The sequence below is a fragment of the Zeus faber genome (genome assembly GCF_960531495.2).
Source record: "Zeus faber genome assembly, chromosome: 11".
NCBI classification, from domain to species: Eukaryota; Metazoa; Chordata; class Actinopteri; order Zeiformes; family Zeidae; genus Zeus; species Zeus faber.
Window position 1 is genome coordinate 14,370,337 of NC_137205.1, and position 24,595 is coordinate 14,394,931.

General features: G+C 44.5%; 3 protein-coding genes across 6 annotated transcripts; 1 reads left to right on the forward strand and 2 right to left on the reverse strand.

Annotated features, from left to right (window-relative positions):
• Positions 1 to 402: 402 nt before the first annotated feature.
• ddx42 (DEAD (Asp-Glu-Ala-Asp) box helicase 42) lies at positions 403 to 12,343 on the reverse strand. Of its 2 annotated transcripts, XM_080009675.1 has the most exons (18): positions 12,287 to 12,343; positions 11,162 to 11,386; positions 10,858 to 11,011; positions 8,162 to 8,223; positions 7,779 to 7,815; positions 7,225 to 7,377; positions 6,456 to 6,560; positions 6,021 to 6,140; positions 5,319 to 5,495; positions 5,022 to 5,150; positions 4,819 to 4,918; positions 4,674 to 4,721; positions 4,484 to 4,581; positions 3,798 to 4,074; positions 3,492 to 3,718; positions 3,213 to 3,323; positions 2,901 to 3,008; positions 403 to 1,894 (listed from the first exon to the last, which is right to left on the reverse strand). In XM_080009675.1, exons 2-18 carry the CDS (start codon positions 11,377 to 11,379, stop codon positions 1,157 to 1,159), a joined length of 2,862 nt encoding a protein of 953 aa, XP_079865801.1. In that variant the 5' UTR covers positions 11,380 to 11,386; positions 12,287 to 12,343; the 3' UTR covers positions 403 to 1,156. The 2 variants fall into 2 exon arrangements, with proteins under 2 accessions (XP_079865801.1, XP_079865802.1); XM_080009676.1 differs by lacking the exons at positions 7,779 to 7,815; positions 11,162 to 11,386; positions 12,287 to 12,343 and having other exon boundaries at positions 10,858 to 10,878.
• A 79-nt stretch (positions 12,344 to 12,422) lies between these two features.
• strada (STE20 related adaptor alpha) lies at positions 12,423 to 20,411 on the forward strand. Of its 3 annotated transcripts, XM_080009624.1 has the most exons (13): positions 12,423 to 12,550; positions 13,384 to 13,447; positions 13,739 to 13,796; positions 15,003 to 15,031; positions 16,780 to 16,882; positions 16,995 to 17,116; positions 17,564 to 17,672; positions 17,763 to 17,886; positions 17,987 to 18,158; positions 18,288 to 18,392; positions 18,799 to 19,049; positions 19,322 to 19,364; positions 19,495 to 20,411. In XM_080009624.1, the coding sequence occupies exons 2-13, from the start codon at positions 13,436 to 13,438 to the stop codon at positions 19,648 to 19,650; spliced, it is 1,284 nt and encodes a 427-aa protein (XP_079865750.1). In that variant the 5' UTR covers positions 12,423 to 12,550; positions 13,384 to 13,435; the 3' UTR covers positions 19,651 to 20,411. The 3 variants fall into 3 exon arrangements, with proteins under 3 accessions (XP_079865750.1, XP_079865751.1, XP_079865752.1); XM_080009625.1 differs by lacking the exons at positions 13,739 to 13,796; positions 15,003 to 15,031; XM_080009626.1 differs by lacking the exons at positions 13,384 to 13,447; positions 13,739 to 13,796; positions 15,003 to 15,031 and having other exon boundaries at positions 12,435 to 12,550.
• An 18-nt stretch (positions 20,412 to 20,429) lies between these two features.
• Positions 20,430 to 23,641, reverse strand: rnf113a (ring finger protein 113A). The gene is made up of 10 exons (XM_080009627.1): positions 23,520 to 23,641; positions 23,282 to 23,361; positions 22,963 to 23,061; positions 21,901 to 22,008; positions 21,570 to 21,679; positions 21,345 to 21,451; positions 21,138 to 21,227; positions 20,954 to 21,047; positions 20,686 to 20,792; positions 20,430 to 20,569 (listed from the first exon to the last, which is right to left on the reverse strand). Exons 1-10 carry the CDS (start codon positions 23,620 to 23,622, stop codon positions 20,502 to 20,504), a joined length of 966 nt encoding a protein of 321 aa, XP_079865753.1. The 5' UTR covers positions 23,623 to 23,641; the 3' UTR covers positions 20,430 to 20,501.
• Between the last annotated feature and the right edge of the window lie 954 nt (positions 23,642 to 24,595).

The following is a 24,595-nucleotide window of genomic DNA, read 5'->3' on the forward strand; positions in this document are numbered from 1 at the left end:
AAAACTGTGGTAAAATGGGACAAATTACACTTAAACTATAATAATTATATAAACCTGATAACACACAAGCAACCTATGAATGTTAAGGAGTAGATGTGCGCATCAATATTGAACATTCATTAAAAAATAACTGAAATAAAATTTAACTTCATAAATAATTTCTACTTCCACTTGGGATTCAATCCACTTCCCTTTTGTTAAAATATTGGACTGACCTTGCTCCCACCAGACGTGACACTGAACATCACGCCAATTTAAGCCGATTAAATTATAGTTTATTTGATAAGATATAAGACAACCTTATTAACTGAGCTTTTTGTTCAGTTATATGCTAATTGCATGTGCTTTGATGAATAGTAACCAAGGTGGTGTTCAGCAAACATAGACAATGCAACAAGAATAGACAAGATAATTCTTTTTAATCAAACTTGACATCATCCATTAACGGACCACTTGAAAATGACATTTTCTTTTCATACAAACAAATGTGGCTTGGCGAGATGAACTTTTAAAAGCATAGAAATCATAAATGCCAAATGACGGCACTTCACTAAAACTTGAATACAAGACAAAACTGTTACTTATTTTATTTTATTTTATTTTTTACATGTACCTACCACAAATAACACCCTAAAAAAAAAAAACAAACAAAACGCTCTGAAGAACTCTTAGCAACGCAGCTTAACAAACCACTCACAAACGGCGAACATCCGTTACGAAAATACAGTATCGGCTCTGCAAGCGTAAAAAGCAGGAGGCGGCTCAGTGAGGGAAACACAGGACGGGAAGCAACAAATCTCAACTCAGGAATGCCGAGCGACACCACAATCAAGTTGGCTCTAATCGCCCAATGCCGGCGACTCGACACCAGAACAGTCTGGAAGTTGTATGTACAGCAGTCGTCTCAGCTGCCTGTGCTGCGGAGCCCCCACCGTCCCCCGGGGGTCACCATGTGGATGACCTCGAGCACATCTGAGACAGCATCCCTCCCAGTTTTCCTTCGTCATTTGAACCAAACAGTCAAGGTTCAGGTGTTAACCCAAACTTAAGCCCTGTGCTCTTGTCGTCCCCCAACAGACACGCCCTGGCTCTGCCTGCAGCCGCGTTGTGGAGAACACCGTTGCCTCCGCATGATTCGTTGTTTAGTGTTGCCGCTTCAGTTGTCCCACCTGCTCTTTTTGCGTCGGGGCGGATCCGGGACAGCGAAACTGTCCTCACCCCGGTCCCCCTTTGCCTCCCCGGACGCCCTGTCCCCGCACTCCCTCTCGCTCCTCCCGTCGTCTCGGTCCCTTCTGCTTCCGTCTCCGTTGCGACCCTCTCCGTGGCGGCTGCTGCCGTGGCGCTCCCTGTCCCCATACCGATCGCGGTCTCTGTCTCCGTAGCGATCGCTGTGACGGTCCCGCTCCCCCCCGCCGCCGCCGCCACCACTGCCACCGCCGCCACCGCCGCCACCACTGCCACCGCCACCACCACTGTGCCGGTCGCTCCGGTCGCTCCGGTCACTCCTGTCGCTATGCCGGTAGTGGCCATCTCCGTGACGGCCCCTGTCCTCCCCGTGCCGGTCTCGGGAGTTGTCCTTTGGCGAGGGAGGCGCCACCGGAGGTGCCACGGGAGAAGCCACCGGAGGGTAACTGTGCGGCAGTGTGGTTGGACTGCTGGGAACAGAGCTCAGAGAACCGGCGCTGGTGAAGCCGGCCATCTTGGTTCCCACGCTGAAGGAGGGTGGGGGAGCCATGGAGGCGGCAGCCGCTCTGGACCTGTCAGATGCCTCGGCGGCCTCTGTGGGGATGGAGCTCAGACTACCGGCGCTGGTCCAACCAGACGAGCTGTTGGACTTGGTGGTCAGCTTAGGAGCGATGCCAGACGCAGCCACAAAGTGATTCTTGTATTGTGCCTAGGAACGAGGAAGCACAGCCATGATGACATTTACCGCAGTCAGATGGATTAGGACTAATGTGCAGCTCGGTGGAGAAAATACATCACTAATACCCCCGTTCCAACAACGCAAATCTAGCTTTGGTTCTGGGTTGGTGCTAGTGCAGGTTTGCAGTTAGTTCAACTTGCCAACCTTCTAAGAACCGGTTTGATTTTCCATAGGCAATAAAGGAGCCCGAGAGCCATACCATAGGCAATAAAGGAGCCCGAGAGCCATACCATTACGTCACAGTATACTTGTGCATACTTCTCTGCCTTTTCATCAGGATGGGGGACACTTATTATTAATTTTCATTATGGTTTATGTTTCATGGTGCATTATTTATGTATTTTCGATTTAATTAGGTAATGAGTCAGACAACATGATAAACGTCTATGAAAGCGCTGAAAACAAGTATATTATTATTATTATAATTAGTATTTTAATTGTGGCGAAAACCGGGAGACTTGGTCGGATTAGCCAGAGCCCGCAGCTTGTGTGTTCTAATAATTAAAAAAGACAAAGTGTGCTCCGACTCAATAAAATATTATATATTTTACAAGATGTTTACATTATTTGTCCACTTGAGAGGGCAGAACAGAATATCGGCAGCTTGCTGTTATGCAAAAAAAAAAAGTCCCGGTATGCCAAAGAATAGAACGTACAAGTGCCGGTACTGTGAACACCAGTGATTACCGGCCCACTTCAAGCACTAGACACTCCTTCACGGAACACTGTTAAGATTTTACGTCCATGCTGAAGCGGTCAAAAAAAACTTTGTCACAAAGCTTTAGTCGGCCTTGGTTGTCCCCGCCCCCAGCCCCTGACGTAAGCGTTTCTTGCTTCTAGACCAGCAGAGTGTTGGTGCTGTCCTAGAACCAGTTTTCCTGGTCGAGAGCTGGGTTTGCAAAAAGCTGGTTTTGAGATTAGGCACCAGCTCCGAACCGGCCCTCAACATGCCTTGGTGGAAAAATGTGAGTGGTACCTGGAAGACCTGCTTCATTGCCGACATGCGGTCTCCCATGGCTCCAGCGGTGGGTTTGCTGAAGCTTTCAAAGCTACTAGAAGACATAGACATCCCAGAACTGCGTTCCTGGGAAAGAAAGAGAATGTTACTTACCTCTGGAGTCTGCATGGAGAAACAAAAAAGTTGGAGCCTGTTCTACAAAGATGGAGACAGCGCTCTAGTCATGTAGAATCAATTCAACGTGGCACACAAGGTTTGGTTTAGTTGCCATTCAAAGCTATACAATTCCCAAACAAGTCCAAGTGAGAAGTGAATAGATCTTTAACTCACAGAGCTGTCGGCCCCCAGGCCTGGCCTCTCTCTGTACCCTAGACCCCCTCCTCCAATGTTCATCTTCTTTCCCTTACCACCCTTAAAACGAGACTTCCTAAACCAGGGGTTCTGTGGGAAATACAAACAGAAAAGGAATACATCAATAAAGCGCGCACACACACACACACACACACACACACACACACACACACACACACACACACACACACACACACACACACACACACACACACACACACACACCAAATTTTTTCATTTACTTATCAACCAATTCACCTGCATAGCCAAGTCCATCAGCTCTTTAGAAACACTTTGATTGGCTCCCTCCAGATTCCGGACCAGGTCGCCGGCGAACGACGTGTCCTTATTGGTGAGGAGTGTGTAGGCCACGCCCTTCTCTCCGGCACGACCCGTTCGCCCGATCCTGTGCGTGTGCGTGTCTATATCTCTTGCAACGTCGTAGTTCACCACCGTGCGGATCGATGGGATGTCCAGTCCGCGAGCTACGGAGAGAAAATAAGTCTATGTGGGTAAAAACTCTCCCCTCGGGAAGTCGTGGTGGTGATCTCGTCTCACACCTACCTGCCACATCGGTGGCCACCAGAATGGGCAAGTTCTTCTTTTTGAAGTCGGCGATGACCTTGTTCCTCTCGCTCTGGTCCATGTCGCCGTGCAGGAGGCCCAGGTTGTGGCCGTCCTGGTTGAGGTTATTGGCCAGCTCCTCGCTGTTGGCCTTCTTGGTGACGAAGATGAGGACCGAGCCGGAGGAGGTGAACTCCACCAGGCGCCGGGTCAGCCAGGTCCACTTGTCGGTTCCGCTCAGCAGGATCTCCACCACTTGGGTCACGTCCTCGTTGGCCTGGAGACGGAGGGTGGGTTATACTTCCGTCCAATGTTAGTATAATGGAGTGTTCAATAGTCCCAGAGTTTAAACACCTGAATTTTAGTTTCAGTTCAATAATGAAAGGCTGAGGCAGCATTTCATGAGCTGAGGCTGCAGTTCTTCTAGTCATTGTTAAGAACTGTGAGCATTGCATTACTGTATACATGCATCCATTGCCAATTAGAAGCGCTTTCCAAATAAAGAGGAAGGTGTCACATTGCTGAAATCTTAAGAAAATCTTGTATGTAAAAAAAAAAAAAAAACCCAAACAAACAACAAAAAAACAACAACCCAATTTGGTCAGCTTTTATTTAACCTACTACAAAATGCATTTGACCCATTTTTGTACAGTTCATCGGGAACCAGGTTGAGTGAGGGGACGCACCTCTCCGATGTCTCCCTGCACAACACGGATGGGATCCACCAAGATGTCTCTGGCAAGCCTTTCGATCTTCTTTCGGAAAGTGGCGCTGAACAGAAGAGCTGAGGGAGGAGTTATGTTTGGATTTACTAGCACACCGACTTTGGCAAAGACTGCCAAACCCAGCAGAACGTTCCTCTGGGCGGTCACTTACTCTGTCTGTCGGGACGGACATGGCTTGCAATAGATCTCACTTGATATTCTAAAAGCAAAAATTAGGAGGGGGGGGGGGGAAAGTATGAGACTTCGACCTACAAAACCCATTTGAAAAGCATCCTGGATCTATGACACCAACGCACCGAAGCCCATGTCGAACATGCGATCGGCTTCATCAAACACCAGATACGTCACTCTCTGCAGCGAGGTGGCCTTTTTCTTCACGTGATCTATCAGACGACCCTGTGCGAGAGCAGGTGGAGATGACGTCGATATGTGGCCTTCCTTGCAAAGTGGAATACACAGTTTAGCTCTTAAAATCTCACGCCCCCTTGAGCCTCCTTACCGGGGTGCACACCACGATCTCGGCTCCGTCCTGCAGAGCTTTGGCCTGCTCCCACATGCTGCCGCCTCCGTACACCGCGACTGAGCGCAGGGAGTAGGCTTTCCCAAAACGCTTACACTCAGTGTGGATCTGTTCAACAAGAACCATGATCGCGAGAAAGAAAATGATAGTCGATATCAATTGATCACGAAAAATAATTGTGAGTTGCAGACATAATACACATTAACATGCAGTATACACATACACACATTTTAAAGTAATACATCAACATTAACCCTTAAATAAAAGCATTCTGACCTGCTGGCACAACTCCCTGGTTGGGCACACTATGATTGCGATCGGTCCCTCTCCAGGCTCCAGTTCCTTCTGGTCCATGATGTGAACCAGCATGGGCCAGATAAATGCTGCAGTCTTTCCACTGCCAGTTTTAGCAATACCGATCATGTCCCGACCCCCCAGAGCGATGGGCACACCCTGCAACACAAATAGAGCAGGACTACAGGAGGAGCGCTTTTAAAATGGCATCATTCAAAAATGCCCGTAGCGTCATAACAATGTGCATCGTGCTGATTAATTAATCTGAAATATTACTATTAACAGAATACCTGCAGATATCTTGAAATTTAGAGAGTTTTCAATCTTGCTTTGGGCAAAATTTAATCAAAATTTTGTATCTAACTACTATATTATTGCATTGAACTACTATATTACACAATTATATTAATTGTTTTTTTTGGGGGGGCACAGCTTGTTTTACATAAAAGTTAAAGAAATTTGAGTTGATGTGAAGCTAAAAATTCACTTTGCATTTTTATTTGCCTTTTTGGGGGGACTGGCAACAACATAAATAAATGAAAAACATAAATTATAAATATACATCTATTTTCATTGTTCAGATACATTTAAGGTCTAACATTTTGCTGAATTGATTTCATACTTTCAGATATTATTATAATATCCTCTTTTTCTGTACACGTTGAAACCAGCCCTGCACTGTACCTGGCACTGAATAGGCGTGGGCTGAGTGTACTCCGACTTGCGAATCTGGTGCATAAGTTGCTCATCAAACCCAAAGTGGGCAAAACTTGTGCTCGGCTTGGGAGGGAGGGCTCCAGACACCTGGAATTGTAGAGTATACATTTCGGAAAAGCTGAAAAAGACAGACTATGACATTTCATCTGAGGAACGACTACAGTGTCAAAAAGCTGTTTCCAAAAGTACCACTACAACACATTTATTTCCACTAGTTGGAATAAATGACTTGAGGGATTTGTTTTAGAAAACCATACAGCTCAAGGCAAGGAAGGCTATGGGTAAAAAGAGACCAACAGTGCTCAGTGTGGTATTAAGTCAGGTAATTAAATACAGATAACAGTTTTGTGTGTGTGTGTGTGTGTGTGTGTGTGTGTGGTCAGAGATGGGTCTTTGACTTACCCGCAAGTTGAGCTTGTGTCTCAGCTCCACCACTTGAGTTGCTGTCAGGCTGTTGAGCTCTTCATGCTCATTGTAGAAGTTCTTCTCAAAGTGTGGATAATCAATCTACAAGGAGACAAATCACTTAAAATAACAAGTTTTTACTTCAGAGGGAACCTATTGTGCAAAACCCACATTTTCAGTGCTTGTGCACATACATTTGGGTCCCTGATGGGTCTACTAACACACAAACTGTGAAAAAAGACAACCCAGTCAGTTTTTTTGTGAGCTGTCGGTTTCAGAAAATATGTCCTTAAATGAGCCGTTCATTCATCCTGATTCACGTCATTGAGGGAGTCATTCCAATTAGAACCGCCCTCCATCTGAATAATTCAACAACATTTTTTTTGTCAGTCAGTGTGCATTACAATAACATGATAAATCAGGGGCCTCGGGTGGGTGGCTCCTCCCACAAAAAGAAAACGCCCGTTTAAGAACAGAATGGTATACAGGGATGTTAGAATGGTAAGAATGCATAATCTGAGTGGTATTTTCAGCAAAAAATAAATAAAAATCAAGGTCTCTGGGGTCCCCATGTTTTGGGGACCCCAGAGACCTATAATAACTTGTGTTAAAAGGAGCATAAAAGGTCTCCTTTCATTTAATTTAGTGAAATTCTCCATGTCATCAGCATAACCTACAGGTTTTCTTTCCATTTTATCTACAATAAACAGGTAACACGAAAGGAAAGCCGACAACCAACAACGACAAAACTGCCCGAGCATCCTACCTCGGAGTGGTCGATTGGGGGGAGGGGCAAGATGATTTTCTTGGTGGTGGGAGCGATGGGGTTGCCATCGCTGTCGTAGTCGACGAGCTCCTCCTCCTCCTCGGGAGTCAACCCCGCTGTGGGGTTCTCTGCCATGTAGCGGAAGTAGGCTTCCTGCAAAGAGCACAGCATCGCATGTGAGCCGACCAATAAGCTTCTTGCTGAACACCTTCCCAAACAACGGTTTCCCAAACAGCAGTTCCCCAAACAGCAGTTCCCCAAACGGCGGTTAGAAACTTAAGACACCCCGTGACACATCTAGACACTTAGCTTTGGGATTTTTTTTTTTTTTTTTGCATTCGTTGAATGAACTACCGACTCTGTGATTTCTCTCCAGTTCTTATCAATGTGATTAAAACAGGACAAATAGGTGCATTATTAAGTTATGACATATGCAGCCTGTACTGTTAGGGGTGGCTGGGACAGGGGTCATAACACATTTAAGCAGCAGAAAGACTGGGAACTCCCTCTCATCAAATATGTGGTGGATTTAGAACTTTGGACGTCTCACTCACTTGTTCATCTTCTTCTTCAATGTCATCGCGAATACCCCTGAAAAGACAAGCGGAGAAAAAAAACTTCCCTGCGGCCTGTTCAAACACCCACGGCAGCCCTCATCCCACTATGAATAAGGCCACTTATTCACAACTAATGTAAACATTCTCTGATGTATGGGCTGTTGTGAAAGGCATGCATACTATATTAAGGTTTAAAGGTTTATTGTTGTCGAGCAAGGTGTGTTTGAATGTGGTCAATGGCAAAGGCAACGTTCGAGAACTAATCAGAATGGTGCATTGTGTGGAATTGTGTGGCGTGTAAATTTGAGCATCTGCAAAAGGGCCTTTCGAGACTAAAAAATAAAAATAATAAAAAATAATAATTCAAATGCAGGTCTTACTTGGCAGACTTTTTCTCCTTCTCTTTCTCCTCTAGTTTTCTCATGTCTTTGGCTGCTTGGGTCTAGAATGCAGGGAGACAATTATTTTAGGGACAAACAAACAGATTGCAATGTGCCAGCAGCTCACATTAGAACCAATAGGCAGTAATGATGACAAACAAAAGAATAAAAATATAAAAATGAAAAATGTCAGCATCTTGGGAAAAAGTGAAATATACAATAAAGCCAACAGTTAAATGAACACAAAATAATATGGCGGGATAATGTAGATAAACTTCAAATTGTGAACATTTTAAGCAATATAAATGGGAAGGAATTAACTGTTACGACTGCTGGGCGATTTTTTCGTTTTAATTGATTGATTTGTATTTTTACTTTCCTATGGTTTGTGAAATGGCTGAACCGCAAAACTGTGAGAAAAAAAAAAGTTCTAGATTGTAAAGATTTTTTTTTTCCAGAAATAATTTTTCTGTTAAATTATTCAGTAGATGCACAATGAAGAACTTTATAGGCCACAATTACTGTAATGATGAGATGGAGAGAAAGAGACAGCGTGCGCTTATGTGTCCATGTGTACGGCTGCATGGAGCGTCCCTGTAACCATAGCAACTCACTCTCCCACTCCTCTCCCCTAAACTGCAGGAGGAGATACTTGTGCAGCTGCTGCTGCACTGACCCTTGGCACAGCATGCATGGGAATAAATGTCAATATGATAGAAATGTCTATTTCAATTTACAAACTTCAACTGATCAAAATGCGGGACATTCCGTCTTGTTGCGGGACAACTGGTCAAAATGCGGGACTGTGGGTATGGATGATGATGGGGTGAAAAGTTACATAAAACAGCTCATGAAATGATTTCAACATAATATTAAAAATCAAAAGCCTTATAATTTTTACGGCACAAATAAGCATCAACGCAGCACGAATGGCAATGAATTTATCACTTGGGGTTCCAACTCAACGGAGGTTTGAACATGTCCTGTTTTAGATCGAACTTCGGTGAGTTGGAATGTAGGGGTCGCCAGCTAAAAAGTTTGAGAACCCCTGCACTAAGGGGCTCCCTACTCTCTCACGTTCCAGAACGCGTGTGCACAAAACTCCCGTGTCCCGACAAACGTACCATAAAGATGTCCACGAGCATGAACTGCGGTGGTGGAAGCTACATGATCTGACCAAGAAATCTCTCTCCATTCCTGCGACAAGTGCGCCTTCGGAGAGGGTTTTCTTAAGCCAGAGGCAGTAGACTGTCTCACCTCCTTCCTTCCTTGGATGTTCTTTTGTTTGAGAGTATTTTTTTTTTATTATTCATTTTATTATCAGAATTTATAATGTATCATTCTATATTTTATTACATTTTTTTATTTTCCAAGTTTTTTTCCCCCCAGGAATGGCCTCAGAAGACTTTTTTTCCCCCCAATTTGACAGAAAAAAAATCTCTGCTAAATAATGACAGCCGAGTGGTGCTGTTTTTTTTTTGTTTTTTTTCTATTGTTGAACAACTGATTTGTTCACATGCTGCCTTTCCTAGAATACTTGGTAAGTAATTTAATGTATCTTTATTGTGTTAATAAAGAATTTTTATTAAAATTTTGCATTGGCCTTTTTAGTTTGTTTGGAGAAAAACTGAAAAGAAATTGCGGTTCAAATTAAAAATGGTCCATTGGTTTGAAGCACACACACACACACACACACACACACACACACGCACACGCACACTTTCCCCATTGAAATTCATTGAAATGCCATTAATCCGTTTCAGCCCCCCAAAAAACACCCCATTTTTTTTTTGTTACGTGTTTTTAAATAAGAAAAATGTATTTATAAATAACAAATATTGCATAAAAACATAAAACGCTATCAAGCTATCTCCTTCGAGCTGCTTCTCAGTCAACCACACCAACAGCAGATTCTCCATCTTTTCATGGACAGTGGTCCGCAGCTTAGACATTATTTTAGCGCCCTTGGCTGGCGTAATACCCTTTATCACCTCCTTATGCTTCAGTATGGTACATATCGTAGAAGTACTATGCTCGTACTGCCTCGCCAATTCCATCACACGCACACCTCGCTCATGTTTTTCTATGATTTCATGCTTTAATTCAATCTAGATCATTGGCTTCTTCTTCATAGCACTTACTTTCTTAGGACCCATGGTTAGAACATTTTTTTTTTTAGCAAAATAACTGCACAAAAAAGCACAAATTGCGAGCACAAAACACAAAAGAGATGCTTCCACGGTCAGGTAACCACGTGACGTGAATGAGTGAGACGCGGGATGCTGGCCGGATTCGCTTGCCATGCCAACCAGCGGCGGCCTAGCAGAAGCTCGCTTCTCGTAAGCGCATTTTTGCTCGCAAATCAATACAAAAAAAAACAAAAAAAAAAAACAAACAATGGAACGACGGCTCGTAACTCGGAAAACTCGTATGTTAGTGCACTCGTAAATCAAGGTACCAGTGTATTTTATTTTTAGGCCAACTGTTACACAATAATATTCAATATGGCAGAATAATGAAAAATAAACCTGAAAACTTTTAATTGATCTTTATAAACCTGAATATTTTAAGTTGTAAAACATTATACTGATTGAATACCAAAATTTAACAGTAAACAGCAAACGTACACCCCGGTATTAAAAACCTTCACAAATGCATTTCTCGTTCAGTCTCCTCAATCGTTATCCCCATCTCACCTCAACCTCTGCCATGAAGGCATCTAGCGGGTCGTCGTCGCTGTCGGAGCCGCCATCACCTCCCTGCATCTGCTGCCTTGTAGGCGAGTTCTCAGCGGGGATGTATGGCAGATCCACGCTGCTACTAGACTCCTCTTCATCGTCTTCAAAATACCTGGAAGAAAACGTAAAGCCAGGTGGTGAGGCTTGACAAAAACTGACTAGATGATCTGGATGTTGACCAAACTTAACCAAATGGAACTCGAAATGGGAACGGCGTGTATTTGTGCATCTCCAGTGTTTATCAGGGAGCCGTGGTACTCACGCATTCTCTTCATCAAAATTGGCTCTTTTGGTTCCTATTTTGTAGAACGAAGGGAGCTGCTGGTTCTTGCCGTAGCTCCCTGCCGAGCCGGGTGGCCCGAACGACATGTGGGTTTTGGGAGGCAGTTTGGGTTCTTCTTTTTTCCCTCCGCCTCCGAGGGAAAAACCCCCAAACCCGAAACCTCGCTTACCACTCGGACCGCCTTTATTCCAATTCATATCTGAGCTGTAGAGACGGAGGACACAACTACATTATCTACTGAATAATAAGAGTCTTAGGATGGGCATTATTGACTAAATCAAATATCAAAAAAAAAAATTGACAAATACCTCAATATCAATAGCTTTCCGATATTTTCAAGATGACTATTGACGCTTTCATAAGATATTACACAAGAGAAACAATGACTAATACTGGGGATATTATGACCAAGCAGGTAGAGGCGTTGATTACTTGACTGTATCGTTACTTTACTGTAACGCAGCCTTCTGCGCAACCTATGGTAACAGCACAGTTATACATACACACTGTCTGCTGCATAGAACACATTCTGTATAATCTGTAGATATTGCATTTTCTTTCATTCATTTCATTCACTCGTCTGCCTGCACCAGCCATCAGACACCACGACAAATGACTTGCATATGAACATGCACGTGGCCCAATAAGCGAATTCTGACCCCTTAAAAAAACAACGTTTAATTACAACGCGATAAGCGACGCGCCGGACGTCTTATCGCGATATCTATCATTATAGCGACGTATCGCGCCCCATTGTGACCGTGCTATGTCGCGGTTCAATTGTCATCGCAAATTGTTCGCGTATTGGTTCGGAAGTTGGAATGGGGCCGGAGCGCTTATAAGATCGAAACACACGCTGTTCCCGTTTTTAGGGCGATGTGTTTAAAGACAGTCTAAACGACAGTGCATGGCCATGGGGCATCGGGCGCGTAAACTTGTTAGTAAACTAAGGCCGCAAAACGGTGGGCGTGCTAGCCACAGGCAGCGTGTGCGAATACGGCCTAGATTTCAGCGGATTCCCCGAGATCGGACCGTGGAGAAAACGTTATTTACGGCCAACGCGTGTTTAATGTGACGATAACGTCGCCGGCGGGCGGCACTTACCTGCCTCCCGGGTCCCGAAGAAATCTGCAATTTCACAGCGCGACCTCGACGGCGTCCTACGTCGTCGATGTGCGCCGCGCATGCGTCCTCCCGCGGTTTCGACGCGAGTCATACGACGCTCCCCCGCCTCGGCCAATCGGCGCGAAGACGGGTCGGAGGCTGTCAGAAACACCCCGCCGGAGAGAATGGCTCCTTAACTCTACCAAACGCCACTACGCACGCTTCTCCATCCTTTTGGATATCCATGTGAGCAACATTATTCAGGTGGGTTATCGGTGGATCCGCTGTAGCGCCACTAACTATTCATGTGATGTACGGTAGCTAGCTATCGTTTCCGCTAGCTCGTTCCATCATCACACCCCCCCCCCCCCTGAATGTTCACGGTTTAAACGTGTTTATATCCGCTACGTGGTTCTGAATTAAAGTGGTGATCCGTAAGATTCTTTTCAAAATACAATCCCCTAACCTCCCACTTGTGATGCCTGATTTAGCCGGCAGCCAAAAAAACAGCCATTCAATGTATTTGCATTCTGCATGTTTTTACTTGATACGGTGTTTCCATTGTTGGTGGCGGGGTCCACCACGCAAGAAGTGAACGGCAACCGCAGTGAATTTGATGAACCAGCATAGCTAGGTATGCAGTTTACTATGGGCATATAGAAAACTGAGTAAACTGTTGATATGGATGAACATTCATTTAAAAAAAAAAGAACAGCACCCTCAGATGAAATATCCCCACCACCTCAAGTGATCACGTTAAATAATAATAATAATAATAATAAATCGATCAGAAGACGGCGTACTTTTGAGAAAAGAACGACCGTCTTGGAGCAAAGACGAGCGTAGACCTCGATGTTGAGGGGGGAAAAAAAAACCATTGTCGTTTTGAATAGGATTCTGCCGCTCGTAGTGTAAGCCAGCCAACACAGACGATCTTATGCATTGCCACTTTAATTCTATAAAAGCTGTTCCACGAAACACGCACTTATTGTGATTATTACTATAAATGAGGAAGTGGTTTTCCTGAGGTTCACAGTTGGACAATTACTAAAATAAATCCTTCACCTTTCATGGTGGTTGTATACTTTTCTCTGCAGATATTCTCCGGATGGGTTTTTGAAACTATAGGTTTCACGGTCAACTGGATCCATGTCTTTTCTTGTAAGTGTTTCTAACAGTTCCAGAGTTGATTGTGTGGCAGACCTCTTTGGCCAGTAAGCTTTTTTCACATTATCCGACGATAATAGTGGGTGACACTATGAAGGGCTTGACATCTCCACTAAGTTCTAAATGACCTCACTATCAAATCGAGAAATACATCCACAAGTAAAGCTGACTTTGGATCAGAGCTTTAGATGTCGTTTGTGGTTTTTTTTTAAAGCGTGTCCTTATGGTCCTCTGCCTTTTTTCTCTCTCTTTCCATGTCTGTAATTAACGTTCTATGTCTGTCAGCGTTGGGTATCAGAAAAGTTGAGTGTGGAGAGCCTGGGGGATTTGGAGTTTTTCGGAGGTGAGGTACAAGAGATACAATGTCCGCAGAGCGCACAAAGAAAAAGCTTTTAGTTCTATCTGTAGCTTTGCTCGAACAGAGTGTTTACACCGCTTGGCTCCTTAACGCAACATGCTGCCACAAACAACCAGCTGCAGTGCAGGCTTTTGTTGTCCATGACCCGTCTGGCCAAAGTGCGAGAGCTTCCGTGCCGCAGCTACAGTTATTGTAGGGCTTCTTCCTTTAACGTGAATGTTTGTGGCTGCTTTTCTTTTCCTTTTCCCTTCTGTTCTTTTTATTGCATATAATGCAAAAAAAAGGACTTATTTGTGTTTTGGTGACTCATGTTGTGACTAACAAAATGTTTAGTTTTTGAAGAAAATATATGAGTAGAAATAAGACAAGATAAGATAAACCTTTATTAGTCCTACAATGGGGAAATTTATATCGATAGCAGCATCTGCTGGAGTCCTTTAGCGAAATAAGCTTTTTAATTGCCCATTTTTGATTTAGTATTTATAAACTATCTCATGTACTTTCAGCTTTTTATGCTGTACCCTTCTGAAATGTGATCTCAAATGAAATGGGAGATTCATCTTGTTAGGATTCTTTAGATTTTCAGACTTTCAGACAGAGTTTGTGACTATGAAACTGAGCAATTAACATCACAATAACTACCAATAGGCGTGGTAAATGACAGGTTATATTAATGTACCCCCAATTAACAGAAAGAAAAATTGTAAATCTCCGAAAATGACGACGATAGGTGTGGTTGAAAAGGTCGTGGGGTGGATTAATCTTTGTTTGCAAAGCTTTACCTCATCTTCCTGTTCTTGCCCTTCTGTCATTGCAGAGCGTTGAATGTTTTCACAACTATAAGTTATTTCTGTTCTGGCTTCGCTCTGTTGTCATTGCATTACATTATACTGTATGGCAGATCGCCATCTTCAGCCAATGTTTCCTTTTTTATCATAGAGGTAGATATTTTTTAAGATGATGCTAACAATCTATATGTGTTAGAGGGAATCTGGTGAGGTTAATCTATCAGAGACGCTCTGCAGGAATCTTACCAGGCTGCGGGCTGCTCTATCTGGCTCTGGTCTTACTTTTAAACACATAGTCCTTTCTCTTGTTGTGTGTGTGTGTGTGTTTGTGTGTTTGTGTGTGTGTGTGTCTGTGTGTGCGTGTGCGTGTGTCTATGTCATTGATGTGGTTTTTCTATCCCAGAGCAAGCTCAGGGATTCTCTCACAGGAAAGTAAGTGTGGTACTGCTGTCACCGCTTTGCCATCCTTCAATATGCATGTGTGTGTGTGTGTGTGTGTGTGTGTGTGTGTGTGTGTGTGTGTGTGTGTGTGTGTGTGTGTGTGTGTGTGTGTGTGTGTGTGTGTGTGTGTGTGTGTGTGTGTGTGTGTGTGTGAGAGTGATTGAATTCATCATCCTCAGTGCTGTGCACTTCCATGCATGAGTTTCTGGTTCATGATGAGCAGTAACCGCGTAGGACTCAGCAGGTCATAGGACTCAATAAGTCGTCAGACTGGGAAGGCTGGGAAATGGTCCAACGTGCTCCGAAGACGTGAACAAGAGTGACTAACAGCTCTCGTTTAACAATACAATATATAAGCTATAAGCGATAGGAGCATTCATAGATAATCGTTATCATCAAGCTAATAACAATAACCTGATAATGTTATCCTTGTCAGATATTCACTCCAACCTGTGGTGAAACTCCTGTTCACAGGTGCACTGGGCTTTTTTGCCACAGAGGGAGACCTAATCTCTCCTAAAGGGATCCCTTGTTGTGTTGTGTCTAAACTATCTCTTCAGATTAGTTCATGAGCTATTCTCCTGTTTTGGTTCAATGATCCGGCCTTGAAGTAAATGTCTGCTGCTGTAGATTTCCACTGAACTACAGGTGGATGTCAATGTATGCATGGCAACCCTATCGGATTCTGTTTTGTCATGGCAATTTTCCTCCTGTAATTGGAGTCACAGAATTAGAATGGGACATTTTAACCAAATCAACAGTTATGAATGCATCCTTAAGACCAGTATCTTTAAGATGGATTGAGTAAATTCATGTTTTAATGTGAAATATTCACACTGTACCTGGTAAATTTGTTTCAGTAGTGGATATTTAGATAAATAGTAGATATTCGCACTGTTATATATTTTAATTCTTGAAACGTGGCTCCTTTTACTGGTCTCCATGGCAACACTCAAATTGCTTAAACAGCAGACAGAGTGCTGTCTGCTGCATATTTCTCAATTTCTCCATTTTTGTGGAATAAAGGACCCAAAATTATCCCTAAAACATTGACGGCATGTAACTAATTTTATTTAATCTGTTTTGAGTTTTTTCTCACCAGATTTGTTTTCCATTTTAATAGAGTATCCACTTATGTACTATACGACTTAAAACCTTTAGGAAAATATATTTACATGTTATTTCTTTTCAAGTAGTTATTGGATACATTAGGTCAAAGCAATAACATGTAAATTGCATCAGTTGGGTGGATTCCGCTTGAAATGGAATCATCAAACAGTACATTTAGATGTACTGTAGGAATGCTGTGGTATTTAATATAATGAAGCCTATGAAGCCAGTACAGTTTGTCGTGTACACTGTCCTGTTAACATCGTTGTGTCTTTGGAAAGTGCACTGTCATGCTAACACCCACCTTTGTCTGAGAGTCTTTCCAAAGAGGCACAAAGCCGCTGCATGCATCTTGTCAGACTATAATCCCACGTGTGCAATCATGTTAAGTGCCTTATTTTACTCGGTCTAGATTACGGGGCGACGGGATCAAAAGTAAACCCGACTTCACCCACCACTCAGTAATCCACTCGGGTCCCAGCATGTGCTTTGGTGATATTAACATCATTCGACGGTCGGGCGGGGGCGAAAGTCCCGCTCGACCGTCAAGGTCAGGTCATGTCTCTGCCGTTCTTCGGCCAGACAATCTTCCCTCACTGGAAATTCCTTCCTCCACCCCGTCCGCGTAGGTCCATGAGGACAGCCAGGACAGCTTGACCTCCCTGCCGCGTCGGGACATCATGGCCAGCTTCCTGCCCGACAGCAGCGCATACGAACTGCTCACCGTCATCGGTAAGTAGGGAGGGACGGAAGAAAACCAAATAGTCATGATGAGACATTTTGACAGATTTTTTAAATGTAATTATTTATTTATCATTTATTTTATATCCTGTCTGTCCACAAGGCCGGGGCCTGGAGTACTTGATGACCGTTAACCTCGCCCGATACCGGCCCACAGGGGAGCACGTAGCCATTCGTCGAATTGACCTGGAGTCGTGCACCAATGACATGGTCGCCTACCTGCAGGTCTGCATCCCGCTATCATCATCCCTCCATCCTTCCCCTGCGTTGTTCAGCTTTTTACTACTGCCTCTGTCGTCGTGGAAAGTTTCCTCATAAAGCCGTTACTCCTCGTTCTCGTCTCTCTTCATCTTATGACCGTTAATGTGAAACCCCTAATTTGGACGAGAGAGGAAAAAAAAGCTCCAGGAAAGCTCTCAAACCCTTAAATTGCAAGGGTCGGATGGCTGGAGGCAAGACCACCTCCCCTTCCCCAGCAGTCTCTCTTCTTCTCCCAATTCACTCTTCCTCTCCTCACTCTTACATCACTGGGTTTCCTGATGTCACCCGTGAAGCCGTTTTTCTGAAGAACTTTGCCGACCGTGATTCGGTATCATTCAGTGTTTTCTTCTCTGTTCGTCGTCCTGCTATGATACAGTGGAACCCCCGCCCTTCTCCTCCTCTCTCTCACAGGGGGAACTGCATGTGTCGAAGCTGTTCCACCACCCCAGCATCCTTCCCTATAGGAGCATCTTTATCGCTGAAAACGAGCTGTGGGTTATTACACCCTTCATGGCCTATGGTAAGGAATGGACAAAAAAAACGAGACAAAACGTTGTGTATTAGTTAAGGGAGCCTGGCTCACTCACCATTACCTGTGTTTGTTCACCAGGCTCAGCCAGAGACCTGATCAGCAGCCATTTTACGGATGGTATGAGCGAGCTGGCTATTGCGTACATCCTTCTGGGCATGCTCAAAGCGCTGGAATACATCCACCACATGGGCTACGTGCACCGGTAAAGCCCATATGTAAATACACTGGGGATTTGGAGTATTCGGTGGGGATCAGAACAGGGAGTCGCCTCATTCCATTTGTATGCGTGTACGTGTGCGTAGAAGTGTGAAGGCCAGCCATTTGCTGATCTCAGCGGACGGCCAGGTGTGCATGTCGGGGCTGCGGAGCATCTTCAGCCTGATCCGCCACGGCCAGCGGGCCAAAGTGGTCCACGACTTCCCCCAGTACAGCGTCAAAGTGCTGCCCTGGCTCAGCCCCGAGGTCCTGCAACAGGTACCGGCTTTTACCAACACATTTCAAAATGCATTTCGCTACTTAATTTACGGTAAATATCATTTTTTTTACGGTAAATGTGAAGGTGGACAGAATCAGATAGTGACGGCCTGGTGTTGTTCCCTTCAGAATCTGCAGGGCTACGACTTTCGGTCGGACATCTACAGCCTGGGCATCACCGCCTGCGAGCTGGCCAACGGACACGTTCCCTTTAAGGACATGCCAGCTACACAGGTAAGCAGTGTAGATGTCATCACTTATTGTCTACTCGGCACGTTTTAATTGATCATGGCTGTATATCTACCATCATAGATAGTCTGGAAGGACAGTTTGATGGCACACCCTAAGCCCTCAAATTGGCAAGGAAAAGCTCGCAAAAACCCAGAGCGATCCCCGTTCCGTTCCAGGATGAGAAGATATGACAATAAAAATAAACAAAGAATAGCAAAACGACTAACTATCCATAGGAATGGAATGTCAATTAAAACCCACAGGAAATGTTGGTGAAGGTGAAAAGGCATTTACTGTAAAACAAGGGTCTCAAACTCAAATAATCTTGGGGACACTGGTCCGGTTGTCTACTCCGGTCACTAATGTGACACACAGCAAAATCTGTCCTGTCTCAACTTGTTTCACTTAGATGCTTCTGGAGAAGCTGAATGGGACGGTGCCATGCCTGCTGGACACCACCACCATCCCACCGGAGGAGCTGTCCATGAAGCCGTCCCGCTCCGGGGCCGACTCCGGGATCTGCGAGGGCACCGGGGCCAGCGGGGCCCGCCACTCCAACGGGGAGCCCTCCTCTTCGGCCGGACACCCCTACAGTCGCACCTTCTCCCCACACTTCCACGCCTTTGTGGAGCTGTGTCTGCAGAGGGACCCTGAAAAGAGGTGAGTCAAGCAGTGACTTTACAGTGGACACTCCAGTTTTTTGGGACTTTCACAGGAGCTAGGCTAGTAGATCCCCTCTGCAGCCATGCTAACACAGTTAGCATGCAGCCCGTCAATGTCTTGGTACCGGACGCACAGTGATGAAATCAGTATCGACCTTCTCGTTTGAATCTGGGTAAGATAGACAGAAAGTACATTTCCCCAAAAAACTGTCCCTCTAACTAAAGCACTATTGGACACCCTAACCTTATTAAGTCTTCTCCTCATTTCAGACCCTCTGCCACTGCCCTCATAGGCCATCCCTTCTTCAAACAGGTGTGTACGATACAAAAATGACATCAATAATCATCGCCTCTCGCATAAACCAGCAAAAAATTAGCGCTGATGATTTGTTGCCATCGCATTCCAAAAATAAAGTCACGCTCGTGTCTCTGTTCAATCCCAGATAAAGCGCAGACCATCGGAGGCCTTGCCAGAGCTCTTCCGGCCTGTGTCGCCCATCACCAGCTTCGAGAGCTCCCAGCCCCAGGGCTCCCCCACCGGACTGGCCAGCCTGGAGTCGGGCTTCAGTCACCTGGAGGTGGATGACTGGGACTTCTGACATTGACGGAAGTGGATGTCGCCGATGGGGAATACACAAGACCTGGATGTCAAAGGGAGATTCTGAGGCGAGACTAGGCTGGATTTGTAATGTACATAGTTTAAATACATGAATGGAAACGCTCTTTTCCAGAGCTTAAAAGCCAGCAGCCATGTTGCCTCTCTGATGTCTTTTTGCGAGTCTGCTCTACTGTTGGTATGCACAAACCTCTGCACTAACGGCCTGTTATTTGCCACGTAGACACAAAGATCTATGTTTAGACTCGCAACTGATTTTTCTCTCTCTAGTTGATGCTAAAGTATTAAGAGGGTCGTTCATGGATCTCGATGTGGACTGGTATTTAACATTCTTAACAGCATTACTGACAAGCTGCTAGTTACCGCAGAGGGAATAAGCTACCTCTCGTTTGGTCACGGCTTCTTGACGATGCAGCTTTCATGCCAACTAGATACTCATCTTCACAACTAACCAAAACTCACCTGTTTACAGCACATGGAAGGCTCCAGTTTGTCCTCTTGGCTTACACTGCATGTTTTTGCAATTTTGTCATGAGAGTTCAAATGTTCACATTTTGTTTATTTCAATCTTCAGAATATAGAACAGATTCCACAAATTTAACTCTGGGGGAAATGTTACATCTGTCAGACGTGAATGTCAAACTGGTGCTTGTTGTGTTTGGTTGCATGTCAATTCCAGAGAAGGCTCAAAGAAAATGTTGTAAAAGTAAAATATTTTACTTGTTAATAAAAGCTGTTCATTTCAAAGAACACTGCAACTGTTTTAAAAAAAAATACTTTATTTGTCATTGACACTTAACAGTAATGAATGTCGACTTGACAGTGGAACAGAGGCTAGTTCTCCTCCTCGGAGGGCGCCTCGTCTTCTGCAGCCTGTTGCTTCTGGATCTTGGCCATCAGCTCTGAAATAAATTGAAGAAAATCAAACAAATCAAGGAAGTAATAGATAGGTTTGATGCCGTTTCTCAACATCTAAATCTCTGTCCATTGACCCTCCGAAGCAGGACACGTCGTTTACCTTTTGCAGGATTGAACACGCCATTCGTCTGCGTGTTGCACACGTAGCATCGCTTGGACTTGCGGTAATGCTGGAGGGCGCAGACCTCGCAAAAGTAATGTCTGCACCTGGTGGAGATGGAAAGGACCGGTGGTTAGAGTGTCCACACACCAACCACTAAATTCTAGATTCAAATAAATCATAGTTCCAGTGTTCTGATCAACCCTCCTGCCGTGACTCTTATTGGGAGTAAGCTTGTTTTGTAGACTTGCGGACAAAGGAGTCTTACTTTGTGATGATGGGGTTCTTGAAGGACTCCCTGCAGATGAAGCACTTGAAGGGCAGGTCCTCCTCGTCGCTGCTCACCTCGTAGTTCTCCTCATCTACACGGGAATCAGACGGCAGTTTAGTTGCACCGTACGTACATGGGAAGTGAATCGGCAGACCCAGAGCAACGCGGCTGCTCAACTCACCGTTGGCTCCATACCGTCCCTCCTCCAGTTCCCTCTCGATCTGCCAGCCGTGCTTGTAGTCTGAGCGGTCGTGAAGGAACTTGCAGCTGTCTGCGAGGAGAAAGGGCGGGGATGCTGTTAGACGCCGACACACACCAAGCGACCGTATGAATGCTCCTTTGAAAAATAGGATCGCCTAGAATGAACAAAACTGAAAGCTTGTCCCACCTCCGAAACCACAGAAGCCAGTTTCTTTGTAGTCTTTGCAGATGTCCGGTTGGTAATCCCACCGAACTGTAGCTCTCAAGTGTTCGGGGGCCCTGATTGGTCCTTTCCTGCATTAGAATAAGAACGTTGCATTGATAGCCAAAGAAAACCAGCCACGATTCATCTTTTTCGTATATCCTTGTTATAAATGGCTGAACCATGATGAACATCTGCCCTCAGACCCACCTGACCATGCCGGAGGATGCGTTACCCATAGTGGTGTCTTTAGGTTTGATGTACTTGTGATAGTTGTTGATGCCTCTGTAGATTTTATCATCCTCTTTACCGGTCAGCTCCTGATAAGAGACGACTAGTATCAACGACTTAGATCGGCACCGTTTGCTGAAATCAATTCTCTGGCGATGACATGCCTGCTGGTTTTAAATTATAGCCCTATTTTTATTATGGCAAAGAGAATTCGAGCTATATGAACAGCGATGGATGGTGAAATGCTACAACTACCATAATCATCTACAATGATGTGGCATAACATGTGAATAGCTCCTCATCCACTCACCTCCTGGATCTTCTGGCTCCGCTCGAAGATGGCCTGTGCGTCCTTGTCTCTCTCTGTGTCCAGCTCGTACACGGCGGTGGCACCCATGTCCTCAGGCCCCTCCGGTTTCTATAGGTAGGCAGAGGAGGAAAACAAGAAAAATTGAGAAGTGAGATTTAAATGTGAACAATTCTTTGAAATCGCCGCTTCTCACAAGCAAATGCGCCTTCACCTTAAGAAGCGAATTCTGGTTGGTTCTAACTGCGATTAAAACAAAAGGCCTGTAGCCTCATGTTTAGCACTGCTCGGCATTGTTCGGCCAAATTTGATATAAACTTTGAAAACAACATATCAGTCACCGACTATCAGATATAAATGATCAGATATACACCCATCAGCCACAAACTTCAAAAACCTGCCTAATATTGTCCAGCTCCCCCTCGTGCCGCAAAAACAGCTCTGAACCGGCGAGGCATGGACTCCACAACACCTCTGGAGGTGTCCTGTGGTATCTGGCACCGAGACCTTAGCAGCAGATCCTTTAAGTCCTGGAAGTTGTGGGGTGGGGCCCCCATGGACCGGGCTTGTTGTTCCAGCACATCCCACGGATGCTCGACCAGATTAAGGTCTGGGGAATTTGTAGGCCAAGTCCACAGCTTCAAGTCGTTGTCAAGTTGCTCAAACCATTCCTGAACATTTTTGCTGTGTGGCAGGACGCATTATCCTGCTGAAAGAAGCCACTGCCATCAGGGCGGCCATGTCCCTGTCGCCGGTTCACCAGTTGTCCTTCCTTGGACCACTTTTGGTAGGTACTAACCACTACATACCAGGAACACCCCACAAGACCTGCCGTTTTGGAGATGCTCTGACCCAGTCGTGTAGCCATCACAATTTGGCCCTTGTCAAAGTCATACAGATCCTTAATCGTTCCCATTTTTCCTGCCTCTAACACATCAACTTCAAGAACTGACTGTTCACTTGTTGCCCAATATACCCCACACCCTACCCCACTGGAACAAGATGAGATTTACAAAAAGTGACTATTCATGTGTTAAAAGTGTTTTATTAGGACTTTGAACTCACTGCTGACCGTGTGGACTTGTAGGCCACAGTCATCTTCTTCTGGTCCTCCTTCTCGTCGCTGTCACTGGATGACACCGTCTCCTTCTCAACTTTCTTGGTCTGGAAACAAATTTGTGGATTGAAGTCGTTTATTCATCGTTTTCCATTTGTCTCTACATCATCGTACAAAACACTAAATTATGTAAAAGACTAAATTATTTCCATACGTCAACCGATGAAACTAAATGACAGGATGTTTTCCCTCACACACACACACACACACACACACACACACACACACACACACACACACACACACACACACACACACACACATTACTTTCTGGATCATTGGGTTCGCCTTGGCGTCCTTCCTTTCTCTTCTAACCACAGTGTTCTTGTCCTCGTCGCTGCCGCCATCTGCAAAGTAAATCCGTATAAATTAAAAAAACAAACAAACCATAAATAAGAACGCAGCTCTCACACACGGACGCGCGGCGGAGTTCATGGCCGTGTGTTGCTAAAGGAAATGTGAACAGATTAATATGAAACCAACGCGGAGGGGGACCAGCCCTTGCCTTTGTCGCTGTCGCTTGCTTTCCTCTTTCGTCCGGAGAATTTCCTGGTGGATTTCTTGAAAAGGAAAGTACATGTCGCTTTGGGCTTCTCCGAGTCCGCCATCTTGCTACCCTTGCTGTTGTTTAGTACAGCCCTGACGTCACCACAACGCGACCCGGCGACCCGGAAGCGTTCTGCTCCGTTTTCATGGCGGCCAACCAGCTGTTTTGATTTATGCCTTGAAGTCCTTGCTCCTTTTTCATTTATGTATGTAATGCCTACAGTTTATATATATATATATATATATATATATATATATATATATATATATATATATATATATATATATATATATATATATATATAGTTTATTTAAACCCCCATATTTTGTTCATTTATTTGGTGACGTTAATAATGTATTATATGTATGTATTCTCTACGAGTTATTGTATGTTCTTAAATGTGTGTTTAAAATAAATAAATAAATAAACACACACACACACACACACACACACACACACACACACACACACACACACACACACACACATATATATATATATATATATATATATATATATATATATATATATATATATATATATATATATATATATCTAAAATAAATAATAAACTAAAAAAAAACACCACAAAAAACAGCTGTTTGGTGCATCACCGCCACCCGCTGGGCTAAAGTGTGGCGCGGTCGAGTTGGCAGCAGAAAAATAATTGCACGAACATAAAAAAAAACGAGGACAATAATGATGGTAAATAAAAAATTATAGTTACAAATAAATAACCAATAACATCTACGTACACGCACACACACACACACACACACGTGTACATATCCATTACGATGTATCCATGCATATGTACACAGGAATAAATAAATAACACCAATAAATATAGATGCGATAATAATCGACCAGGCCAGTTTCGATGAGGACTGTGTTCCGTGTCCCGCCATGGGCATAGTGTGGCCTCTGCTGGCCAATAAAAGAAACTACCTTTCATAAAGAAAAGAAACGGTATACATTCGACATAACGATGTGGCCGAGGCCGACACACCGACTCAAAGATTTATTCACTGTTG